Source organism: Belonocnema kinseyi, chromosome 6 (genome assembly GCF_010883055.1).
Source record: "Belonocnema kinseyi isolate 2016_QV_RU_SX_M_011 chromosome 6, B_treatae_v1, whole genome shotgun sequence".
In the NCBI taxonomy this organism is placed as follows: Eukaryota; Metazoa; Arthropoda; class Insecta; order Hymenoptera; family Cynipidae; genus Belonocnema; species Belonocnema kinseyi.
The window spans coordinates 71701307-71722822 of NC_046662.1; the positions used below are offsets into that span (position 1 = coordinate 71701307).

A 21516-nucleotide genomic window follows, 5' to 3' on the forward strand; every position below is an offset into this window, starting at 1 on the left:
TATTAATAACATTATTTGTTCATGAGTCAAAAAGCGAAGGAAAGCTGAAAATTTCAGAATAACCGCAACTTTCTAGCATTATTATCAGAGAATATTATTTTAAATAATAATAAACTGTTTAAAAATTATTTTGGTTGAATTTAATTAATTATTGCAGTGCTTTAACTAAAAAGTTAAAAAATTCGGGGAAAACCGCAACTGTATTCACCTTTGTTCTAAGATGAAATTACTATAAACAATAATAAATTAAGCGAAATTAACCAGCCAGTTTTGACAAACAGTTCTGGTTTTATCCATCGAAAAATCTTTTAAAAATCAATTTTCCAGTAAATTTATACGAGATACATATGAAAAAATATTACAAAGCAAAATTGTTTGCGGAACCTCTAAATATATATTTTTTCCCCTTAAATACACGTTTATTCTAATATGGACTCAAACATATTTGTGCGGAGGGGGGGGGGGTGTAATCTTGAAAATTGAAGAAAAAAATTGGGAACACCATACTGATCACTCTTGAAATCTGGTGTAAATCTTTGAAATCGTTTAAAATCTTTTGAAATCTATCAAATTGCGAAGTCATTGAAATGTTAGTGAAATCTGTGTGAAATAATCGAAATCTTTGTGAAGTTTAAAATCTTTCCGAACTCTTTGACATCTGTGTGAAATCTTTGAAATCTATGAAATATTTATGAAATAATTAAAATCTAAATGAAAATTTTTTTAAACTTTAAAACCGTTGTGAAATCTTTCAGCACTGCTTGAACTTTGCGTGAAATCTTTTGCAATTGACGAAATCTTTGAGAGATCATTGAAATCTTTCTAAATTTTATAAAATCTATGTGAAATCTTTGAAATTATTTGAAATCTATGACATTTTTGTGAAATCATTGAAATCTTAGTGAAATCTTTGAAGTCTTTGAAATCTATGAAATCTTTATGAAATCATTTTAAGGTCTTTAAAATATTTGGAATCTTTGACATTTTTATGAAATCATTGAAATCTTTCTGAATTTTTTAAATCTGCGTGAAATCTTTGAAATCTTTTGAAATTATTTGAAATCTTTGACATTTTTGTGAAATCATTCAAACATTAGTAAAATCTTTATGAAATCATTTTAAAGTCTTTAAAATCTTTGAAATCTTTCTGCACTCTTTGATATCTGTGTGAAAGCTATGAAATCTTTATGAAACCATTGAAATCTAAACGAAATCTTTGAATTTTTTTTAAATCTTTGAAATCTTTCTACACTCTTTGAAATTGGAGTGAAATCTTTGAAATATTTCGAACTCTATCAAATCTTTGTGAAATCATTGAAATGTTAGTGAACCCTTTGAAACCTTTCTAAAATCTTTGAAATATTTGTGAACTCTTTAAAATCTGTATGAAATCAGAAATCTTTTAAAACCTTTTGAATTTTAATGTACACTCAAAAGTCTCTCAAAACCTCGGTTCAAGTTGATCTAGAAAAATCCAATTCGACCTGCAATTCGTAAAAATATTTACCTAATGCTAATTTTTAAATTATTTTGCCCTGCCTTTGTGAAACGTACTTGTCACCAATCACGAATCTGAGAAACTAAATTTCTAATCTTTCGTAATACGACAACAATTTTGAGAAAGAACAATGAGTTTGCACTTTCTAGATTACACTGCAAAGATTCGACTAAAGATCTTTACATTAAGTAAATCTCAAGTCATTACTGGTTCACTCTTTGCTCCCACGACTTTTTTTACACGTGGATTGTTGAGTCACTGAAACTCATTGTCAGTCATTAATCCTTTGAATCTGGGTTTGGTATAAATTTCCAATCTTATAATCAAGGAAATAAAAACCACGACTATATTTAAAAATAGGAAAGCTTGGATGAATTATGACATTGCAAAGACAAATTTTTCCATCAATAAAGATAATTAATTGCAGTGATAAAATTAAAGAAAATGGTTAGTTTAAAATCTTGCAAAACCTGCAAAACCTGCAAAACCAATTTTCCTAAAAGATACATTCTCCTTTTTACCTGTATTCTTTCTCAACTCCTGATTTTCCGGAACTTCTATGCCTTCCATGTGGTTTTGAATTCTCGTATCCTTTTTCTCTACCATAAATACTTCCTCCGAAAGGATCTTCTCCAAGATAATACCTGATGATAAAAATATTAAATATCAGTCAGAATAAAAAATTATTCATCTAATTCTGATAAAAAATGCTGACCTTTGAACAGGAGGACCAGAATCATTTCGATGCCACTGTTCCTGCGAATTATAATCATTTAATTTCGTAGTTTTAATGTTTTGAGAAACAGGGGTGCTATTTCTTGGAGATCTAGGTGGTCTTTCAGGTGGCTTATCTTCCGAACTGTAATCGGTCACAAGAGGAATATTTCTATCAACAGTATTGTATTGCAAATAAGTTGGACTATCATCAGTCTGCGTTAGTTGAGAAGTTGAACTACCACTTCTCTTATTTTTTCTTTCTGTACTCGCTGATCGCAATTTCCCAACCAGTTTTCTGAAGGACTCTCCAATTTTGTACTTCGATTGACCAGATTTTGGTGTTCGAGGACTTTCTGGTTCAACAATTTTTTCATCGATCTTCTTCTCTTTTCTGGTTGGTGAGGACATTCTGAGAATTGGCGAAATGGAACGAGACCTTGGAGTGAAAATTGGTTTGGCCTTGACTTCAGAACTTTTCCGAATTTCCCGCTCAGATTTTTGATTCTGAACATCCTTGCTTCGACTTTCCCAAGTTCTCTGAACCACGTGAACTGGACTTGATGTTCTTCCAGCTGGAGACTCGCTGAAGCTGTTTTTTTCTTCAGATCTCATCTTTAAACAAAAAACTAGAGGATTATTATCCAAAAAAGTTGACTTTTCAACACAAAATGACAATTTTTTTAACAAAACAGTTGAATTTTCGACAAACAGCTGACTTTTTAAACAAATAGTTACATTTTCAATAAAATAGTTGAACCAAAAAAATATGGCTTTTTAACCAAATACTTCAGTTTTCAACAAAATAATTAGATTGTCAGCAAAAGAAGTGTAACCAATATCCAAATACTGCAACTTTCTGCCTACAAAGATAAATTTTTCAACCAAATAGTCCAATTTTCAAAAATAAAAAAAGATTAAAATTCAACAATAACAGTTGCATTTTCAACTAAATAGTTAAAAGTTCAACCCGAACAAATTTTTCTTTAGCAAAACAGTTGCATTTCCAACCAAATAGTTAATCTTCAAAGCAAATAAGACGAAGTTTCAACAAAATAGTTCTACTTTTAACCAAATAGTTAAAGTTGCAAGCCAAAAAAATGTATTTTGTAGAAGACAGTCGAAAAAAATAAAAAATTCTAATATTCAACAAAACTATGAATTCTCAAAGCAAATGTAATATTCAATATGTTCAGAAAATAAATTAACACAATATTTAAATTCTCAACCAAAGGATTAAATTTTCAACAAAATAATTACATTTTTAACAAATCGGTTGAAGTTCTAACCAAATAGTTGAATATTCAATCTACAAATATATATTATAAACAAAAATATATATAGTTGATATTTCTGCCCAAAGAGATAAATTTAAAAACCAAAAAGTTGACTTTTCAACCAAGAAGATTAATTTTCTACCAAAAAAAGACGAATATTCAGAAAAATCCATGAATTTTTAAACAATTAGGTAAACTATCAAATAAAAAAGATAAATTTCAACAACAAAAATGTCAGTGTATAATAATAATTTTTAACGACCAAAAACAAATTTGCAACAAAATAGTTAAATTTTCTACAAAAGAGACGATATTTCAACTAAAATAATTTGTTTTTTAATCAAAAAGACAAATTTTCAAGTAAGAAAGTTCATTGTTCAACCAAAAATCAAAAGTTACATTTAAATTTTTAAAATCTAATTTAAAAAACCAAGAAAATATTTGAATCTAACCAAAGAGAAAATTCAACAAAAATAAATAAACTTTTGTCGAAGTATGCAGGTTAACTTTTATCCAAGTAGTTGAATTGTCAATTTAAAAAATAGATGTAATAAAAAGTAGTTAAACCTTAACACAAGACATAAAATTTCAATTAAAACGATGATTCTTCAACTGGAATGGTTACATTTCCAGTTAACAAAATTCATTCTCAACCAGAAAAACTCATTTATTACCAAATTTTATTTTACGAAGTAGTTCAACCAAGTAGTTTAATTTTCCACCAGAAAGATGAATAGTACATATTTAAGGCAATATATATTTTCATTTTGAATAAAAATTAGTTGGATTTAAACAAAAAGACGAATTTTCAATTTAAGGAGATGAATCCTCAACCCAAGATGATTAATTTTCAACGTAAAAGTTACATTTTTATTCAAAAAAGATTAAACTTCTATTAAAACAGGTGAGTTTTTAAACCAAACAAATTTAAATCAAATAGATGATTTTCCAACCGAGAAAGAATTCAGTTCAATTTTTAAAAAGCAAAATATGAATTTTCAACAAAACTTTAATTTTCTATCAAAATAGTTGAATTCTCAGCCTAAAAAGACGAATTTTCAACCAAAAAAGATCATACTAACAAGAATATTATATCAACATAGCTGCAAAACTTAATTAAAAAAAATCCCTCATTCTTCCCTGACCATTAATATTTAAAGTCCAGAATATTAATCTTGTAAAATTGTTGACATTAATAGAAATTCCCTGACTTTTGCAAGATTTTTTTTCAAAATCCCTGACTTCTTCCTGATTTCCAGGTTTTCTCTGACCTACGGCCACCCTGTGATTTTAAAATGGTTTAAGATTGATGTACCTGTTCCCTAACTCTTCGCCGAAGAGGTGGTGAAGGGGCTCCATTTCGTTGATGTTCCGGAGGCTCGTGTCTTTCCTGATGTTTTTTGGACTCAAAAGTTCTAGAATAGGACGATTCGACATGATTTCTGGAATTTTCAGGAATGTAACCATTGTCCCTCGACGTATCATTCACGTAGTGAGCAGGCGAAGAGGTCCTGGCATGGTTGCTTGGCTTATCTAGAGTAATATTGATGATTTAGAGCCTCCGAATTTATTAGAATATTGAATAAAATTTTTTACCTGTTCCTTGATATCTTTCAGACCACTCGCTGATTCCCTGAAAATATCCTACTGGAGAAGTTGAGTCTCTACCTGAGGTTCGACGAGGTTGTGGGCGACTAGAGTTTGTATTCTGAAATTCTCGGTCTCTGGGTGTACAAGATTTCATAGTTACGTTGATGAAACTAGTGTTTGTTCCAGTCTGAATTGGGGGATCTTCATCGATGGATCCATGAGATGATCTTGACTCACTCCCAAAATGGCTTTCCAACCATTTCGAGGTCTCAAATTTTCTCGCTTCATCTTCCTCCTCCAGATCCAAAGGTTTCTTCGTCAAAGCGTCTTTTCTCGAAGCAGGAGTTGCATCAGCTGGAAAGCCTACCAAATTAGAAAATTTTGATCAATTAAAGTAACGAGAAAAAATGTAGAATCTAAAATTTAAATGGATTATGAAACTATAGGTATTTTTTGTTAATTATTTTTTTACCTTGTTTCTGAAGACGATGAGTGCGCATGGTGGTCGGAGGTGGAGGCCAATCACCGATTCGTTCACCTTCTGTTGTTTCCGAGACGTAGCGCATTTCTCGTGCGATCCTCTCGCCTCCTGAGACGTAATCGACGATATCCTCGTCTCTGGTTTTCAAAAATCTCTGGGAACACTCCTTTCTAGTTTCAGAGGCGCTGTCCCCGTTGCCTATCTTCCCGTCCTCTGGGAGCTCGTCGTCCTTGATCTACGGATGAGATGTTGCCCTCATGTCATTAACCTTTACCAACTTATATTTTACTAAATTCATATTTATTTTATATGTTTATTGATATTCATATTTTATTTATAATTTGAATTAGTCAAGAGTTTACAAGACGGTACTTACTAATTATATTCCCTGATGCCAACAAGTACTAAAATGATGTATCAAAAAGTAATGAAAATATATACTGATACCGCAAGGTATCAAATATAGTCGTTTGTAATACGAAGTTCCAGTACTACTAATACAAGGTAACAAAAATATTCTTTCATATCTCAAGACTGATACCAATAAGTATTTTTGCATTTCTGTGATACCAGTCATATCTTTAGAACAATGGGCTACCGACGAAAAGTATCATAAGGTTCCATGCAATGTTCCAATGATATAGTCTGATACCACTGGCATTGGAAGGTTAGAGTGACAATGACTAGTACCACAAGGTTACAAAAATATTCATTGGTACCACAGAGTAACAAAATACGAATTGGCACCACGTGGTACTAAAGATACTAACATAAGGTTCCGATGAATATTTTTTGTGACATTTATTGTAAGCCGAATACCCTCTACATCTTGTCATACCAGATACTACTTTTTTCGAAGAAAAACAATACTATTCTAAACATGCACAAATGAATAATACAAATAATATTATGTCATAAAAATAGATGAACGAGATTGAAGATACACAATGGATGCAGGGGTCAACGAAGGAAGAAATGAATGGGTCTTGTTTCATGAATGAAGTTGGAGAAAAGTGATTATGGGATAGTATCATTGTGAATCGAAGAATACAAATTTTAAAAAAATGTATTTTTTAAATCAAGAAGATGGTACTTGTATTTACCTCCTCGTGCTCGATTGTTTTCTTCTTTTCGGTGACGATCTGTCCGTTTGCCTTGAGCTCACTTCGCTCTAGCGTTTTCTCAGTGTCGACGACCTTGCTCGACCTCGTCGTGTGCTGCACAACTCTAGGGCCAGTTTGTGGAGCCAGCTGCTTGGACGATTCCGCCAGAGCGATTCTCAGATCGCCCTTGTTGCTACGAATTGCCTGTAGGTAAGTCTGAAAGAAATCACTGACTTTAAGTTCCTCGAACAACAATAATCACGACTCCAATTTAAACCTGGACGAAAACTTGCAATTGAAGACAAAAGCGGTGCGAATAACTCAGAGAACAATTTAGAACAAAAACGAAACCCTCGCAGCCAAGAAAAAAATGTTTACCTTGTGGTAAAAAGGTTTATTAGTGGTACCAAACAATTTGGCTTCAGAATAAAACACAAGGTCTGTTTAAATATTTGTTTTTGGGACCAAATTTATGATTAAACTTCACTGGTACAGCTATTAATTGGTACCAAAATATGATTGTTTATTAGTATATAAAGTTTAATTTGGTATTACTTGGTAACTACTGATTTAAATTCTTCACATGATAGAAAATTACATAAAGAAATTTATTGGACATCCATTATTATTAGTAGAAGAATTTATTTTGTACCATCATATACAAAATCGAATTATTACTACCATAATGCATAAAAGGTTTTTATTTTAACCAAAGACCACAAGACCAGGAGTGTTTTTGATACTATGAAGTACGAATGCAACCAGTATATTAATAGCACAATTTAAAATTGTTACTACAAAAAGTCAATTTTATTATTTGGTTTTATCAGTAGTCTTTTATTGGGATCACAATTTAAGTTTAGTAATAGAAAAAATAAAATTTATTCTTAACGCAAGGTAACGAAGTTATATCAACTTTATTTATTAGTACACTCTAATACCAAATCTATTTACTGGTAGAATAAGGTACCGAAATCCTTTATCGCAACAACAATATATTTGGTACCACGGTACGTCAAAATACTATAGTTATTCATTAGTATTATATTATACCAATGTTTTTTATTGGTACCATAATTTGGTATCTTGAAATGTCAGTAAGTCCCTTTAATCTCTTGTGAGTATAAAATTATTCAGAAATGAAACAATCTTCTGGTACTTTTTGGTACCAAATACATTGGGAATACCAATAGACATATTTAATACTTTCTGTTCTCAATCAATAAATTTGATATCATGAGATGCATATATGAATGGTATCTTGACGTACCGGTGAATGAACTTAGTATATCATGTGATGCCGGAACATGCGATAGTAATTTGTAATACAAAAAGATAGCGATACCAGTCAAGTGGAATGCTGACTTCCACCAAACAATTGTGGTACCAGTAAGATGCAATAGTACATGGTGATACCAATATTTAAGCATGCCTTGTGTCTTATTCAGGTACCAAATATCTTCTGGTATCGGTACAAAAGTATAAATTTGGTATATCAATCATAAGCCACTACAAAAAATTTGATCATATATAACAAACCAAAAGAGAAATAATCCAATTAAAGACGAAAGATATCCAAAGTCCAATCACCTAAAGATTCTCTCACCTCCTCACCTCAGAAGTAAATACACATTCTATCTCATTCTTCTATCTAAAATTGCAAAAAGGTCACCAAGAACCACCAAGAACCAGTCCCCATTTCCGTACCGGATTCCTCCAATTCCAGCGCACTACTAACGAACAAACTCCTCATCTAAGGCACCAAGAGGGGAAAAACAACACATATTCCTTAATCCTATCTCATTTTCCGGGAATCACCAGGAAGTCAAGTCTTTGACCTGGACTCTCATCTAGGGAGAGTTTCTTTAAAGCGGATGAATCGCGCGAGTCAGCTCCTGAGACTGTGGCCGTGGCATCTCGGCTGCTCTTTCATCGCCATTGGGTGAAGGGAGAGCAAAATCGAGAGATTATCAGAGAAGTGCCCCACCAGGTAGTTGTCTGGTCCTTTCTCTTTCTCTCTTTACTTCTCGCGATTCACCTTCTCAGCCCTGTCAGATAGCATGTAGGTACCTATGTGGTTACAGGCCGAGTGTACCTGTTCCCTTCTTTCGCAACGGATCCACTTCTCGCACACAAGTATTTCTAGCCCCACCCCCTTCCCCTGGGTATGCTTCAGCATAGTTCTCTTTCTATCCTTCCATGTCTCTGTCTCTATTTGGCTCTATTCTTCCACATCTCTTAAGCTAGGAATTTCTCATTATTTCCTTCCAAGAACTTTCTTGCAAATTAAATTTCTTTTGGCACCACAGGTTACCAGAACTAATTACGTGTCTGTTTAAAGAATACCTCATGGCACCATCATGAACTTACTGGTAGCAGAAGATTTGTATTTGAATTTATTCATAAAAAGTTCCATGGGACCAATACTGTTTGTTAGGACCACAAATGCAAAGACACCAAAGATGTCTCTATCTCTATTCGCCTTTATTCTCCCGCACCTCTTAAGCTAGGGATTTCGAATTATTTCATTCCAAGTACTTTCTTGCAAGTCAAATTGTTTCTTACATAACAGGGTACCAGGATTAAATACTAATAAATTTTATTTAGTTCTTTTTAAAGAATACATCGTGGTACCAAATATAAATTATTACCAAAATATACTTATTTAAAGGGTAATTTATTTAGTACCAATAGTGCCACATGGTACAAAGATATTCATTTGTACCGGAAGGTACCAAATGTATTTACTGATACTCGAAAGAACCAATATTGTTCGTTCTTACTGCAAAGCAGCAAATATATTCACTAATAATAAACATATTTACTGATAGAAGAAGGACCAAAGGTATTTATTACCGTTACAAGTTTTCAGGCGAAAAAAATTGGCTAATGTCAGGGTATTTCTTTAAGGAGAATTTTAAGTAACTGTCAAGAATAATCAGGGCACCTCACAGTCACTTTTAATAGCTTTTTTTCTCAAATCACTTTTTAGTTACTTTTTTAAGATAAAGTCACTATAGTCACTTTTTAGAATAAAAGATCACTTTAGTTGCTTTTTTCAAGAAATTAATTTACGGTTAAAACGCCATTGGACTCAGGTCTATAACTATTTCTGAATTTCCTGGAATTCTCTTGAAATCATTTGGGGTATTTTAAAAATTTCAATAATTTTAAGGTATTCCAAAGGATTTTAGGGTATCTATGGAACGATTTTATAGGGCCTATATAGTTTTAGAATATTTAAAAAGATTCAAAGGTATTTGATCAGATTTCCGAATATTTCTATGGTTTAAGGGGATTTTAAAAGCTCTCAATCCATTTTACTAAATTTTCCAGAATCTCAGAAAATATCGTCAGATATCATATAATTTCAGGAGATTCTATAATATTTTAATGGATTTCAAAGAATTTATTCACAAGAATCAAAGGATTTCGTAGGATTTCAAATATTTTCAAATATTTGAAGGCATTAACCAAGATTTTAAAGACAGCCTTGCTTTTAAAGCAACGGCCATTGCTTTTAAAATCAAGGTTTCTGAGATCTTACTTCATACACCAAAGTTAGAATAAGATCAAAGGGCAGTTCCGTGAATTATTCTCTTAAAATTTCTCCCCATGTATAAATACCAAGAAGCTTTTAAGAGCTTTAATCATTGCCAAGGAATTCCAAATGATTTAAGAAGATTTTGAAAGAGTTCAAATATTTCAGGATATTTTGAAACACTACAATGAATTTTCAATTGGTTTAAGCAATTTCATAGCATTTTAACAGTTTTCAAAGGATCCAAAATATTTAATGAACTTTTAATTAATTTCAATCGTTTAAAGAAATGTCAAAGGATTTGAAATATTTTAGGATATTTCAAGAGATTCCAAGGCTAAGTGATTAAACAAATTTCTAGGCATTTGCATGGGTTTGAATGACTTTAAGGGCTTTGACAAAATTCGAATGCGTGTGTAAAGATTTTCTTTGAATTTCATAAGATATCGAACGATTTTATAAGACCACATAATCTTCCAATAATATTTCCTCGTACCACATTTCTTTGGCAATGAATATTTAGATACCTTGTTTTTCCAGTGTGCACCTTGATTACTTTCTGGCATTAATAACAAAACTTAGAAACTAGGGGTACCAATGTGAAACCTTGTAATACCAATGAATATTTTTGCTAAACTTGTCGTACCAGTCAATATTTTCGGAACCTGTTGGTATTAAAGAATATTTCTGGAAAATTGAGATAAAAGTCAACATCTTTGTAACTTTGTGGTACTAATAAATATTATCGAAAAATTCTGATATTATAACCTTGTGGTACCAGTCAATTTTTCTGGAAACTTGTGGTGTCAGTCAATATCTTTAAAACTTTGTGATGACAATGAATATTTTCGTAACTTTGCGGTACCACTCAGCCTGGTATCACATGTTTTTACCAATAAATATTTTGGTACCTTCTTTTATCAGTGTGCAGCTTTAGTACTATGTGGTATTAATTAATATTTTTTTAAACTGTGGTTCCAATGCGGAACCTTATGTAATGCTAATGAATATTTTTTAGAACTAAGAGTAGCAAGACTGGTAAATGCAAATAAATATTTTTTGGGCACTTGTGGTACAAGTCAATATCTTTGGAACTTTATGGTATGAAAGACCATCTTTTAAAACTAGTGGTACAGTAAATATCTTTGCTAATTTTAGATACTAATGCGTAGTACCAATACCACAAGGAGTCACACAATGTTCCAATGATATTACCTGGTACCACCTTTTTTCTTATAAATTAATATTTTAATTACCAATGCCGAATCTTGTGATACCAATTAATCTTTTTGAATACTAGGAAACCCAATGGTGACACCAATGTATATTTTTGCTAAAACTGTGGCACCGATCAATATTTTTGAAACCTGGTGGTGTTAAAAAGATTTCTGGAAGCTTGTGCTACCATTCAGTGTCTTTTTAAGTTTGTGATACTAATGAATATTATTGAAAAGTTGTGGTACTAAAAGCTCATTTTACCAAATCAATATTTTTGGAAATTAGCGTTATCAGTGAATACCTTTAAAACTTTGTGGTACCAATGAATATTTTCGTATTAATTTGCTACCAGCCAATATCTTTGGAACCTTATGCTACCAATGAAGGTACAAGATACAATTACCACAAGGTAAGACACAATGTTCCAATAATATTGCCTGGTACCACATTTTTCCAAAGTAATTGGTGACCATAATATTGATAACAAAATGTTTTCAACAAAATTTGTGACAAAGATAAAAAATAATCTTCTAGGGTCATTGTATTGTAATCATCTACACCCAGAGATATAAATCCTTATATATATATTTTTAGTCTTAAATAACTATCCTTATACATAATTCCAGCCTTATATACTTCTAGCCCTCGATATCTCTATCCTTTTCGCACATTTCTAACCTCTCTTTTTCTCCTCCTATTGCTTCAGATTATTTCTCTCCTCCAGCCATCTCTCAGTCACTCAAGAATGCAAACTTAACTATATATTGTGAGACGCGAGCGTAGATAGAACATATATGTATATATCTATGTTGCGTCGCTCTCATAAAGATACAGAGAATGCTATTCGCTCTCCTCTGCACCAAGATCGAGATATTCAAATAGCTGAGAGATTTTCAGCCTCCGGATTTACAGTCTAATGGAAAGAGGAAAGACTGATCATTATATGATAAATGCAGAAGCTTCTGATGGCGAAAATGGAAAATCATTGGTATGCTTGATCTCTAAACTTGGATGAATTAGAAATTTAGAGATCGAGGATCATCGTCATAGTGATGTATTATATTATCTTTAATCTCGGATTGTATCTATTTCACTACATGTTTAGAGCCTGTATGGACCACATTTTATAGGATGATGTGTGTCTAGAGGGAATGCAACCTGACAACAATTCGCTTTCCTGTTCCACATTTCTACACATCAATAGTTCCAATCTTTTTTTAAAGATTGTCTGTTTTTTTTAGAATCTGGGCGCTCACTATAATCTAATGAAAATTTGCCATCATTCAGTTATTAGCAGTCTTAAAATAAAAAACCAAAAAATCAGCTTTATTGCTACAAATAGACAATCTAGATATCGATTACTTGATATTTAATACGAGAATCATTAAAAATTGTCTTTTCTTTTAAACTATGCAATTCCGGATTGGACAATTGAAATTTAGGAGACTTAAAACTAACTAACTAACATATAAAAATTGGATTTTTCATTATGATTTTTTCGATTTTTGAACAGTGAAAAATATGCTTTGTCATAAAACTATACTGGGAAACTAATAGCGCAAAAACTAAGGGATGATTTTTCAAGAAAAAAAATATTTTCAAATTTTGTAAACAATTTTTGTTAAAAAAAATTTGTTTTAAAATGTCACAGACAAAAAAACTAATAGCACCATTAGATTCTGATAAGCAAATTACACAAAGACTACTTTATAACTATTAATAAATAAAGAATTATATAGCATAGAATTATATAGTATAGAATTACATAGTATAAAATTTATATTCATAATATAAAACAAATTGGGTTTATGAAATCTGGTTTAAACAATTGAAAAATTAGTTTTTTTCAACACAAAGTTCGATGGGATTTTAGAGATTTTTTAAGGTATTATACGGATGAATTCAGAACAAGAGCTATCCATGCGAAGAACGATTGAAGACGCTCCAACTTCATGTCGGTCAACTGAATGAGTGTGAGAGTGACTAACCTATTGGAAATTTCTGTTCTTTCATACTTTCAGAGCTCTACTTTATAAACGAAATAGTAAAAAATTCTGGAATTTTCACAGAACCTCTGTATTGTGTCCTTCTACCGTGTCTCAGTTTTTGAAAAAAAATTTCAGAACCGTTTAGGCGTTATGCTAAAATATGTTACATTTTCAATACCTTAGGATGGGCCTTACTTGCATAAGATGCGATTTTGGATTTTACTTATAACAAACTTTGAAATGGTCAGCCCTTTTCTTGCTAACCCAAACTTTAGATAACGCTTTAATAAACCTAAAGTCCTAATTTCAAAAAAATTCGCAAAAAACAATGTTATCCGTATGATACCTTAAGTCAATCAAATGTGTTTTAAAAAAAGTGGCCGTTACGTACATGGTTGCACCGTGACTTTAAAAATTAAAACATTTTGGAATTAGATATTCAAAGCTGCGTAGTTATAAATTTGAAATTTTTCTAAGTTAAACATTACAAATTCAAAGTTTGCATAATTCCAAAATTTGTAATATAATAACAACTTAGATTCAAAGTGATTGGACAGCTTTTTTATTACAAATTGATCAGATTTTCAGTAAAAAAAAATCTTGTTATTTTCACAATTAATCACTCTAGAAGCAGTCAAAGAAATCATTTCATATAAGAAATATTTAAAATTGAGCAATTTAAACTGAGGAAGTATTTTTTTAAACTTAGTTTAAAGCTGAACTCTTTTGAAATTAGAAGTACGAAATTAAAAAGTTTATCTTTACTGAAACACTTTTAAACTAAATTATTCAAAATTCAACCAATAATTAATAGTATAAATAAAATTTGAATTATATTTTTAATATTTTCTATTATTATTAGTTAATACCAGAACTTTTTTTGATTACGATTGATAATAATCTAGACCTTCAGGGAAAACGATTGAAAGCGACCAAAAGAGTATACGTATTAAATAATAATTCTAATATGTTATTTTTATTGATAATGAATCAAAAAGTTTCAAATGAAAAGCCTGCTTAAAGAACCATTTTCTATATATTTGAGACTTACTGTTTTACTTTAAAATTATTATAAAAATTAGTATTTAAATATATTTAAAGGCATTTAAAATGCCAATTATATTAAATTTTACTATACATTTTTTAAAAAACTATATCGAAAAATATAGTTTTTAATATATTTTCTAATTGATTGTAAATAGCTTTGCTGACACTGTTATAAGTACACGTAATCTCATAATATAATTATCAGGTTTCCACACATAATTTATTCCAGTTATGAAAATTACCAAGTTCCTGCAAGCGATAGTCACTTTTAAAAATAAAATAGCAAGTAAAAAAATGCAAGTAAAGACAACATGTCTCATCTGTATATTAAATCCCGAGAAAAACTGTGAGAATTTTCGGCAAAGACACTTCTCCGATAGGTGTGAAATTTCAAGTCGTGTGTGAATAATCTAATTACCGTCAGATAAAATCTCAGGTTTAAAATAAAAGGGAAATCATTTCCCTTTTTCTACAATGCCTAAACATGTGATTTTCTCACGCTAATTAAAATTTTGACTGAATCTCAGGAACGAGAAAACTATTTTCCTTTTAAACTAAATAAGGAATGAATTATATTATTTATTATATACATGAAATAAATTTTGACTTGGAAAACTCGAAATCGAAGAATTATTTAAGATATCATTTTCATATCTTTTGCAAGCTTTTTTTATAATAATTGAACAGTTTATCCAGAATTTGAAAACTATTCCACGAGTCCGTGAATCAATGTTATGGTTGTTATACCCCAATGAAAAAATATTATAGGAAATTCAGTTTAAGTCTATGATGATTTTCCTGTAATAAATTTATTATAATTTTTTCACGATTCTAGAAAATTCATTATAGAAAATCATTATAAGAAATTCACCATAGAAATAAATAATGTTAAAATATTGAAGGAAGTGATGCAAAAATGAGAGAAGCTACAAAATTAATGATTGTTTTATTTACTTAATTTAGGATTTCAAACTAGTACCAGAGATTTCTACCGATTTCAATCAATTTCAAAGTGTATGAAGGAACTTATAAAATCTAGAAGGGTTTAAAAATCTTTTAATTATTTAAAAAGAGATTTCAAGCAATTTTAAATTGGTTTCATTCATTTAATTATATTTCAAAGAATTTAATAAGATTTAAGGAATTTCGTAGGATCTTCAATTATTGTAAAGGATGTATGGGATTTTAGAAGATTTTAATCTATATTGTGACAGATTTAAAAGACTTTCCAGAGCTTTAGAAAATGGAAGGGGATATCAAAGAATTTTGCAGGATCTCCAAAGATTTTAAGCTCAATTTTAAAGGAATGTCTAAAGAACTTTCAAAAATAAATTAAATTTCAAGGAATTTCTAGCAAATTGAAAGATTTATAGGGACTTGAATGGTTTTTTGACAGGACTTAAATGAGTTAGTTCAATATAATTTACATTCAAGGAATTTTAAATTATTTCTACTAATTTAAATGGTTTTTTACGATCACACGTTTATATAGTTTAAAAAATTCCGAAGTACTTAAAGAGATTAAAAAAATGTCAAGAAACGTCAAAGAATTTGAATATATTTTTAATATTTTAAGATATCTTGATAAATTTAAAAAAATTGAGGGATTTCAAAGACAAAAATGAAATTAAATTTAGAATGATTTCCATGGATTACAACGATTTCAAAGGATATGGATGAATTAAAAATACTTTCAAAGGATTTCAATGGTTTTAAGTTATTTTAAAATGTTTCGAAATATTCAAAGAAATGAAAAAAGAAGTATATTAAAGTTAGTATTAATCAGGGGTGGACCCCGAAAAATATTTCGGAGGGGGGGGGGGGTCAAAATACATATTTATATCCCATGCATAGCTTAGCGGCGTCGGCCTTTAATACGAAATACCAAAAGTTTCGGGGGGTTTGAACCCCCTAAACACATCCCCTAGATTCGCCACTAGTATAAATATATTTTTTTAATCATTATATTATAATTATTATATTTTGCGAAAAAAGAATCATGGGATCACTTTTATCAAAATTAAATATTTTAAATATGAAAAAAAAATTTGTTAATACAAAAATGTTACTACTCAGGGATTGTTAAAAATGAAAAATAGAGTCAAAACGATTCTACAAAATCGGCTGATGTTCGGATATTATTGTATGCAATTCAAAAAAGCATGGGAGCGCTTAAAAAAAAACATTTTTATTTTGTTAACATCTCGATTTGAAATACAATAGGCATATTTTTGCTTAAAAGCTAAGTGAAAAAAATTGTGTGACATTTATTTCCAAAATGAGAACTGTATAATCTACGGAGGTTTTAATGTATTTGAAAAAGAACCTTTTAACACAGAAAAAGTTGTTGGAAATTTTTTCAAATCACGGGTTCGTCACAGGTCGTAATTAAATGATGCTGGCATGAGTTTATAATAAAAAAAATAAAAAAGCTTAAAATTGGGAAAAAAATGCATTTTGAAATTTTGTTTAAAAAGTTCTGTTGTGGTAACTTAAAACAGTAAATCGTCAAAGTTACCGAATGTTTAATTATAAAACTTTAATTTTGCATAATTTTTAATTGTAAATTAAACATTTTTCAATTTTGAAAATATAGAAATGGAAATTATTAAATTTCTTAAATTTATATTTTAAAGTTATATAATTTTTGACTTTTTTTAAATACTTAAATGTTAAACATTTAACATTAATATTCCTTTAATTTTGGTGATTTGCAGTTTACAAGTCTTCAAGTTTTAAGATTGACAATTTAAAACTCTTCAATTTTAAGGATGTATAAATAAACATTCTTAAATTTTGATGATTTTGAAAGGCCAAATTCAAATTTTCCATATAGATCTTAAAAATGGAACTAACTCTGAATATAAAGTATAAAAATTATAGATTTTAAATTGTTAAACTTGTAACTTGAATAATTTTTTATTGTAAATTGTCAAAATTAAATGCCCCTTCATTTTAAAGATTTACAATTCAAAGCTCTAGAATTTTGAAGAGTTACAATAGAAACCTTTTCAATTTTAAAGATGTATGTATGATAAAAAAATTCTTAACTGATGATTTTATAAGGCAAAAGTTATGTTTTCTATTCTAAATCCTTTAATTTGAAAAAAAATCAAATTTATGAAGTCAGGATTACATAATTTTTAATTGTAAATTTACATGTAAGATTTACAATTAAAATGTATTGAATATTATTCATTTAAAGATTATTGATTTCTAAAATTTACAATCGAAAACTCTTAAATTTTAGGGATGTATAAATAAAATGTTTTAAATATTGATGATTTTAAAAGATAAAAGTCAGTTTTTCAATTCAAGATATTCTAAATTAAAGAAACATCTAATGGAAAGGATCAAAATTTCATATTTTCCAATGTTTTCAATATATTTTAAATATGTATTTTTAAATAAAATTTCTTAAATGACGATTTTGAAAGGATAAAGTCACGTTTTCAATTCTGAATCTTCCACATTGGAAAAATTCAAATGTAAATAATCAGAATTACAGAATTTTTATTTGTAAATTTACGTGTAACATTTAAAATTCTAATTTCTACAATTTTGAAGAGTTACAATTGAAAATCGTTGAGTTTTAATGATTTGCAATTTAAAATTGTTCTACTTGTGAAATTCATATACGGAAATTCATTTATTTAGAAAGTTGAAATAATGTAATTTTTAAACTTTTTGAAAGCTTCTTTTTAGATAGTTTAAAGTTAAAGATTGAAAATTGAAAATTATTCAGCTTTCAGATTTGAAATTGAAAATTTTTCAGTTCGGGAAGAGGAGGGGTAAACATGGATAAAGAATGTGTTACATAATTTCAGGATACCCACTTACAGGATTTATTTTTAGAGTTTTTTTAATTACCACATATTTTTATTGATAATATATAAGCAAAAATAATATTTAATCAGGGCCTACCCACATATTTTTTGGTAATCTGATACTTTGCCAGTATTTTTCTTGTAAATAAATTTCCCACACTTATAAGAGAGATGTTAGAATAGAAAAAATCCTCATAATTCAGAAAATTCCCATAATTTGAAGAGTGAACTGTAAGATATCTGTTGTAAATTTGAATAACGCCGACGTTAATTTTACTCGAGAATAAACTATTGGCAATGAGCGCTAAGCATTAAGTAAATTATCTTCTTTGCATTAAATTGCGGGTAACTAATTTTATTCGTTTCTCTAGCCTCTTCATTCCAGCATACGGTTTTCCAATTTGAAAGAAAGTCTCGAGTGAATTTATGTAACGGCCTCATTACAAACCAAACACAGAAAACGGAAAACATCAAACAGAAAAACAGAAAAACAAAAAAACAGAAATGCATAGGTTGATGCTAGTGTTAGAGGTGCATAAAAGGTGAGCCTCAAGGAAACGACCTTTGCTTGCACAGAGAAGATTCAAGTGCTTTCGCTTTGAGGAGTGGAAAAGGGACTCTACACTTTACTTTGTGGCACGCGCAGGTGGATTTCGACACGTGCAAGCCACATTCATTTATTGCCTTTTCAAAGCTCAAACTCCCCGCGAGATTTCCCATTTAAATAAAAACTCTCTTTTTAAATAAAAAGAAAAAAATTCAGACTAGGGACTGTCCTTAAATTACGTAACGGATTATAGGCCCTCTCCCTATTACAAACCATAACAAAATATTTGTACCCCCACACCCATTGTGTACGTAATTTAAATTTCTGGAAACAATAATTAAGGTTTTCATAAATAATAAAATATAAGACTTGAAACATATGGAAACTTTTTGTATTAAGGATAACACATGCTTTGCAAGGTACAAAATAATTAAATTTTTAACATAAGAAGATGAATTCTCAACAAAAAAGTGTAAAAGTTAATATTTCAAACAAAAAAGGTAAACATTTTATTTAAAAAAATACATTTTGAAACCAAAAAAGTAATTTTCAACAAATATAGATTTTTGATTCAAGCCAAATAAATATATTTTCTGTAAAAAAATGGAATTTTTAACCGTACAATATGAATTAAAACGACCATTTTTCGAAAAAATAATTTAACTTTCAACAAAGACAGAAAAATTTTTACTAAAAATATAAATGTTAAAAAAAAATTATTTCTTAACAATGTGACTGATACCAAATTTTCAAACAAAATAGTTGAATCCTCAAGCAAAGAAGATTAATTTTCAACCAAACAATTTTATTTTTATCCAAAAAATATGAAATTTCTACTAAAGCAAATTAACTTTTAAATCAAAAAGACAAATTACAAACAAATTTTGAATTTCATCCAGAAAAGATTTTAACTGACTTTTTCAAACCAAAACATGAATTTTAAGCAGCAAGTAAATTTTCCACGAAATTAATAGTTAAATTTTCAACAACACAGTTGAAATGTCAACCATAAAGGGTGACTTTTTAAGAAAATTGTTGAAATATATTTTGAAGAAAAAGTAAATTTTCTACATAAAAGTTGATTTTTCGACCGACAAAGACGAATTTTCAGCAAAACAGTTGAATTTTCGAAAAATAATCAAATTGATAACAAAGAAGATAATCTTCACGCAACTGAAAAAAAGAAGTATGAATACAAAGAAAATAAATTGCAAACAACTATATGATTTCACAGTGACTGCAAAACTTCATCTTAAAATTTTCTAGTTTTTCCTTGACTAATTTTTAATGTTTCATATATAATAATATTCAAAGGCCAGAATCTTAAACATGTAACATTTTTAACATAGAATTTTTGTACACACAGAATAAAACAATTTCAAATTAAAATTGAAAAACTTTAAATTTATTCTGCTTAAAAGTTATTTAAATTCATAGAAATTTCCTGTCTTTCGCAAGATATTAAATTAAATTTATATATAATAACTGCAAGTTATTTTTTTAATTTGCAAATTTCCAAAAATTACGTATATGATTGAAGGACCCCCCACCTTATGTAACAAACATTAAAAAAATATTTTGGACCCCCACCCCACTTGAACTTGTTACGTAATTTAAGTACGATCCGCAAGATAAACTACATTTTTCAACGTTATTGCCTCTTTCATGTTAATTGTAATAATTAATAATCTTCAAATTCATTCATCCACTTTGTCCACAATGTCTACCATGAGGTTTTTACATCAGTTTTGGATCAAATATTTTTTAAATACTGCAAGAAACTCTAAAAATTAGAGTATATTTAAAAAATACATCACTAAAAAATGACAGCTTTGGTTTTTTTTAAAATTCTTATAATTATTGCGAAGTATCTTGTTTTCCTGAAATTCGGGATGAGTACTCAAAAATTTTTCATAATCTTGATTAGTCGTCATCCCGACTTTTCGGGACGCGTAGTCCATCCCCTTTTCCAACACCCCGATTTTTTTGGGACGATCAGTCACATATAGTGCCGTCTATAAAAAAAAGTAACTTTCCAGGAAATTCCAGTTTCTTTAATTAGTAAGTAAAAATGTAGCAAGTTTCTATTTTCACAAAGAAACTGTAGCTTAGTAAACATCTTAAAGATCTATCAGTATCTAGTTTGAATAATAATTATTAAACAGATTTTAAAACGTGCATTACAGTTGAAACAGATTTGAAAGTCCCATATCTTAGAATATACCTATGTAAAAAATAGAATATAAAAAATACCTTCAGGGAATTACAATTTTTTAGTTTCAATTGTGATAAACTGAAACGTAAGCAGATGACTCGAAAGATTCGAATGAAAATGAAATTCCAATCAAACGAAATGTTAGCGTCGAGGTGATTAATGACCAAATGACAAAAAAAACTTCGGCGGGTAAAGAAGTTTTAACGTCCACATCAGAGTTGGTAAATTTTCCTTTTGATATAAATTCTTAGGAAAATAAATAAAATTTTAATAATTTTTCATTGAAATATTTAATTAAAATCCTATTGAAAACATTCCAATTTTTCCATTTTAAGAAATATAGTTTGAAGTTGTCAGGACAAATAATGTACGAGGGTAATTCAATAAGTCCTTAGAATGACCAACATATGGCGCGCGAATCGCTCCAAATCATCTGTTTTCAGTCAGCACCACTCCCGACTAGATATATG

General features: G+C 29.5%; 1 protein-coding gene across 2 annotated transcripts in view; it reads right to left on the reverse strand.

Annotated features, from left to right (window-relative positions):
• Positions 1–21516, reverse strand: part of LOC117174981 (muscle M-line assembly protein unc-89) — a 71224-nt gene that overhangs the window by 4820 nt on the left and 44888 nt on the right. Inside the window, exons 6-11 of one of the 2 annotated variants that reach the window (XM_033364463.1) lie at positions 6664–6879; positions 5552–5795; positions 5086–5433; positions 4805–5022; positions 2214–2827; positions 2020–2142 (exon numbers count right to left, since the gene is read on the reverse strand). In XM_033364463.1, coding sequence (XP_033220354.1) covers positions 2020–2142; positions 2214–2827; positions 4805–5022; positions 5086–5433; positions 5552–5795; positions 6664–6879 — 1763 coding nt within the window. Of the gene's footprint in view, positions 1–2019; positions 2143–2213; positions 2828–4804; positions 5023–5085; positions 5443–5551; positions 5796–6663; positions 6880–21516 lie in introns of both variants that reach the window. The other variant, XM_033364462.1, reaches the window with a different exon arrangement.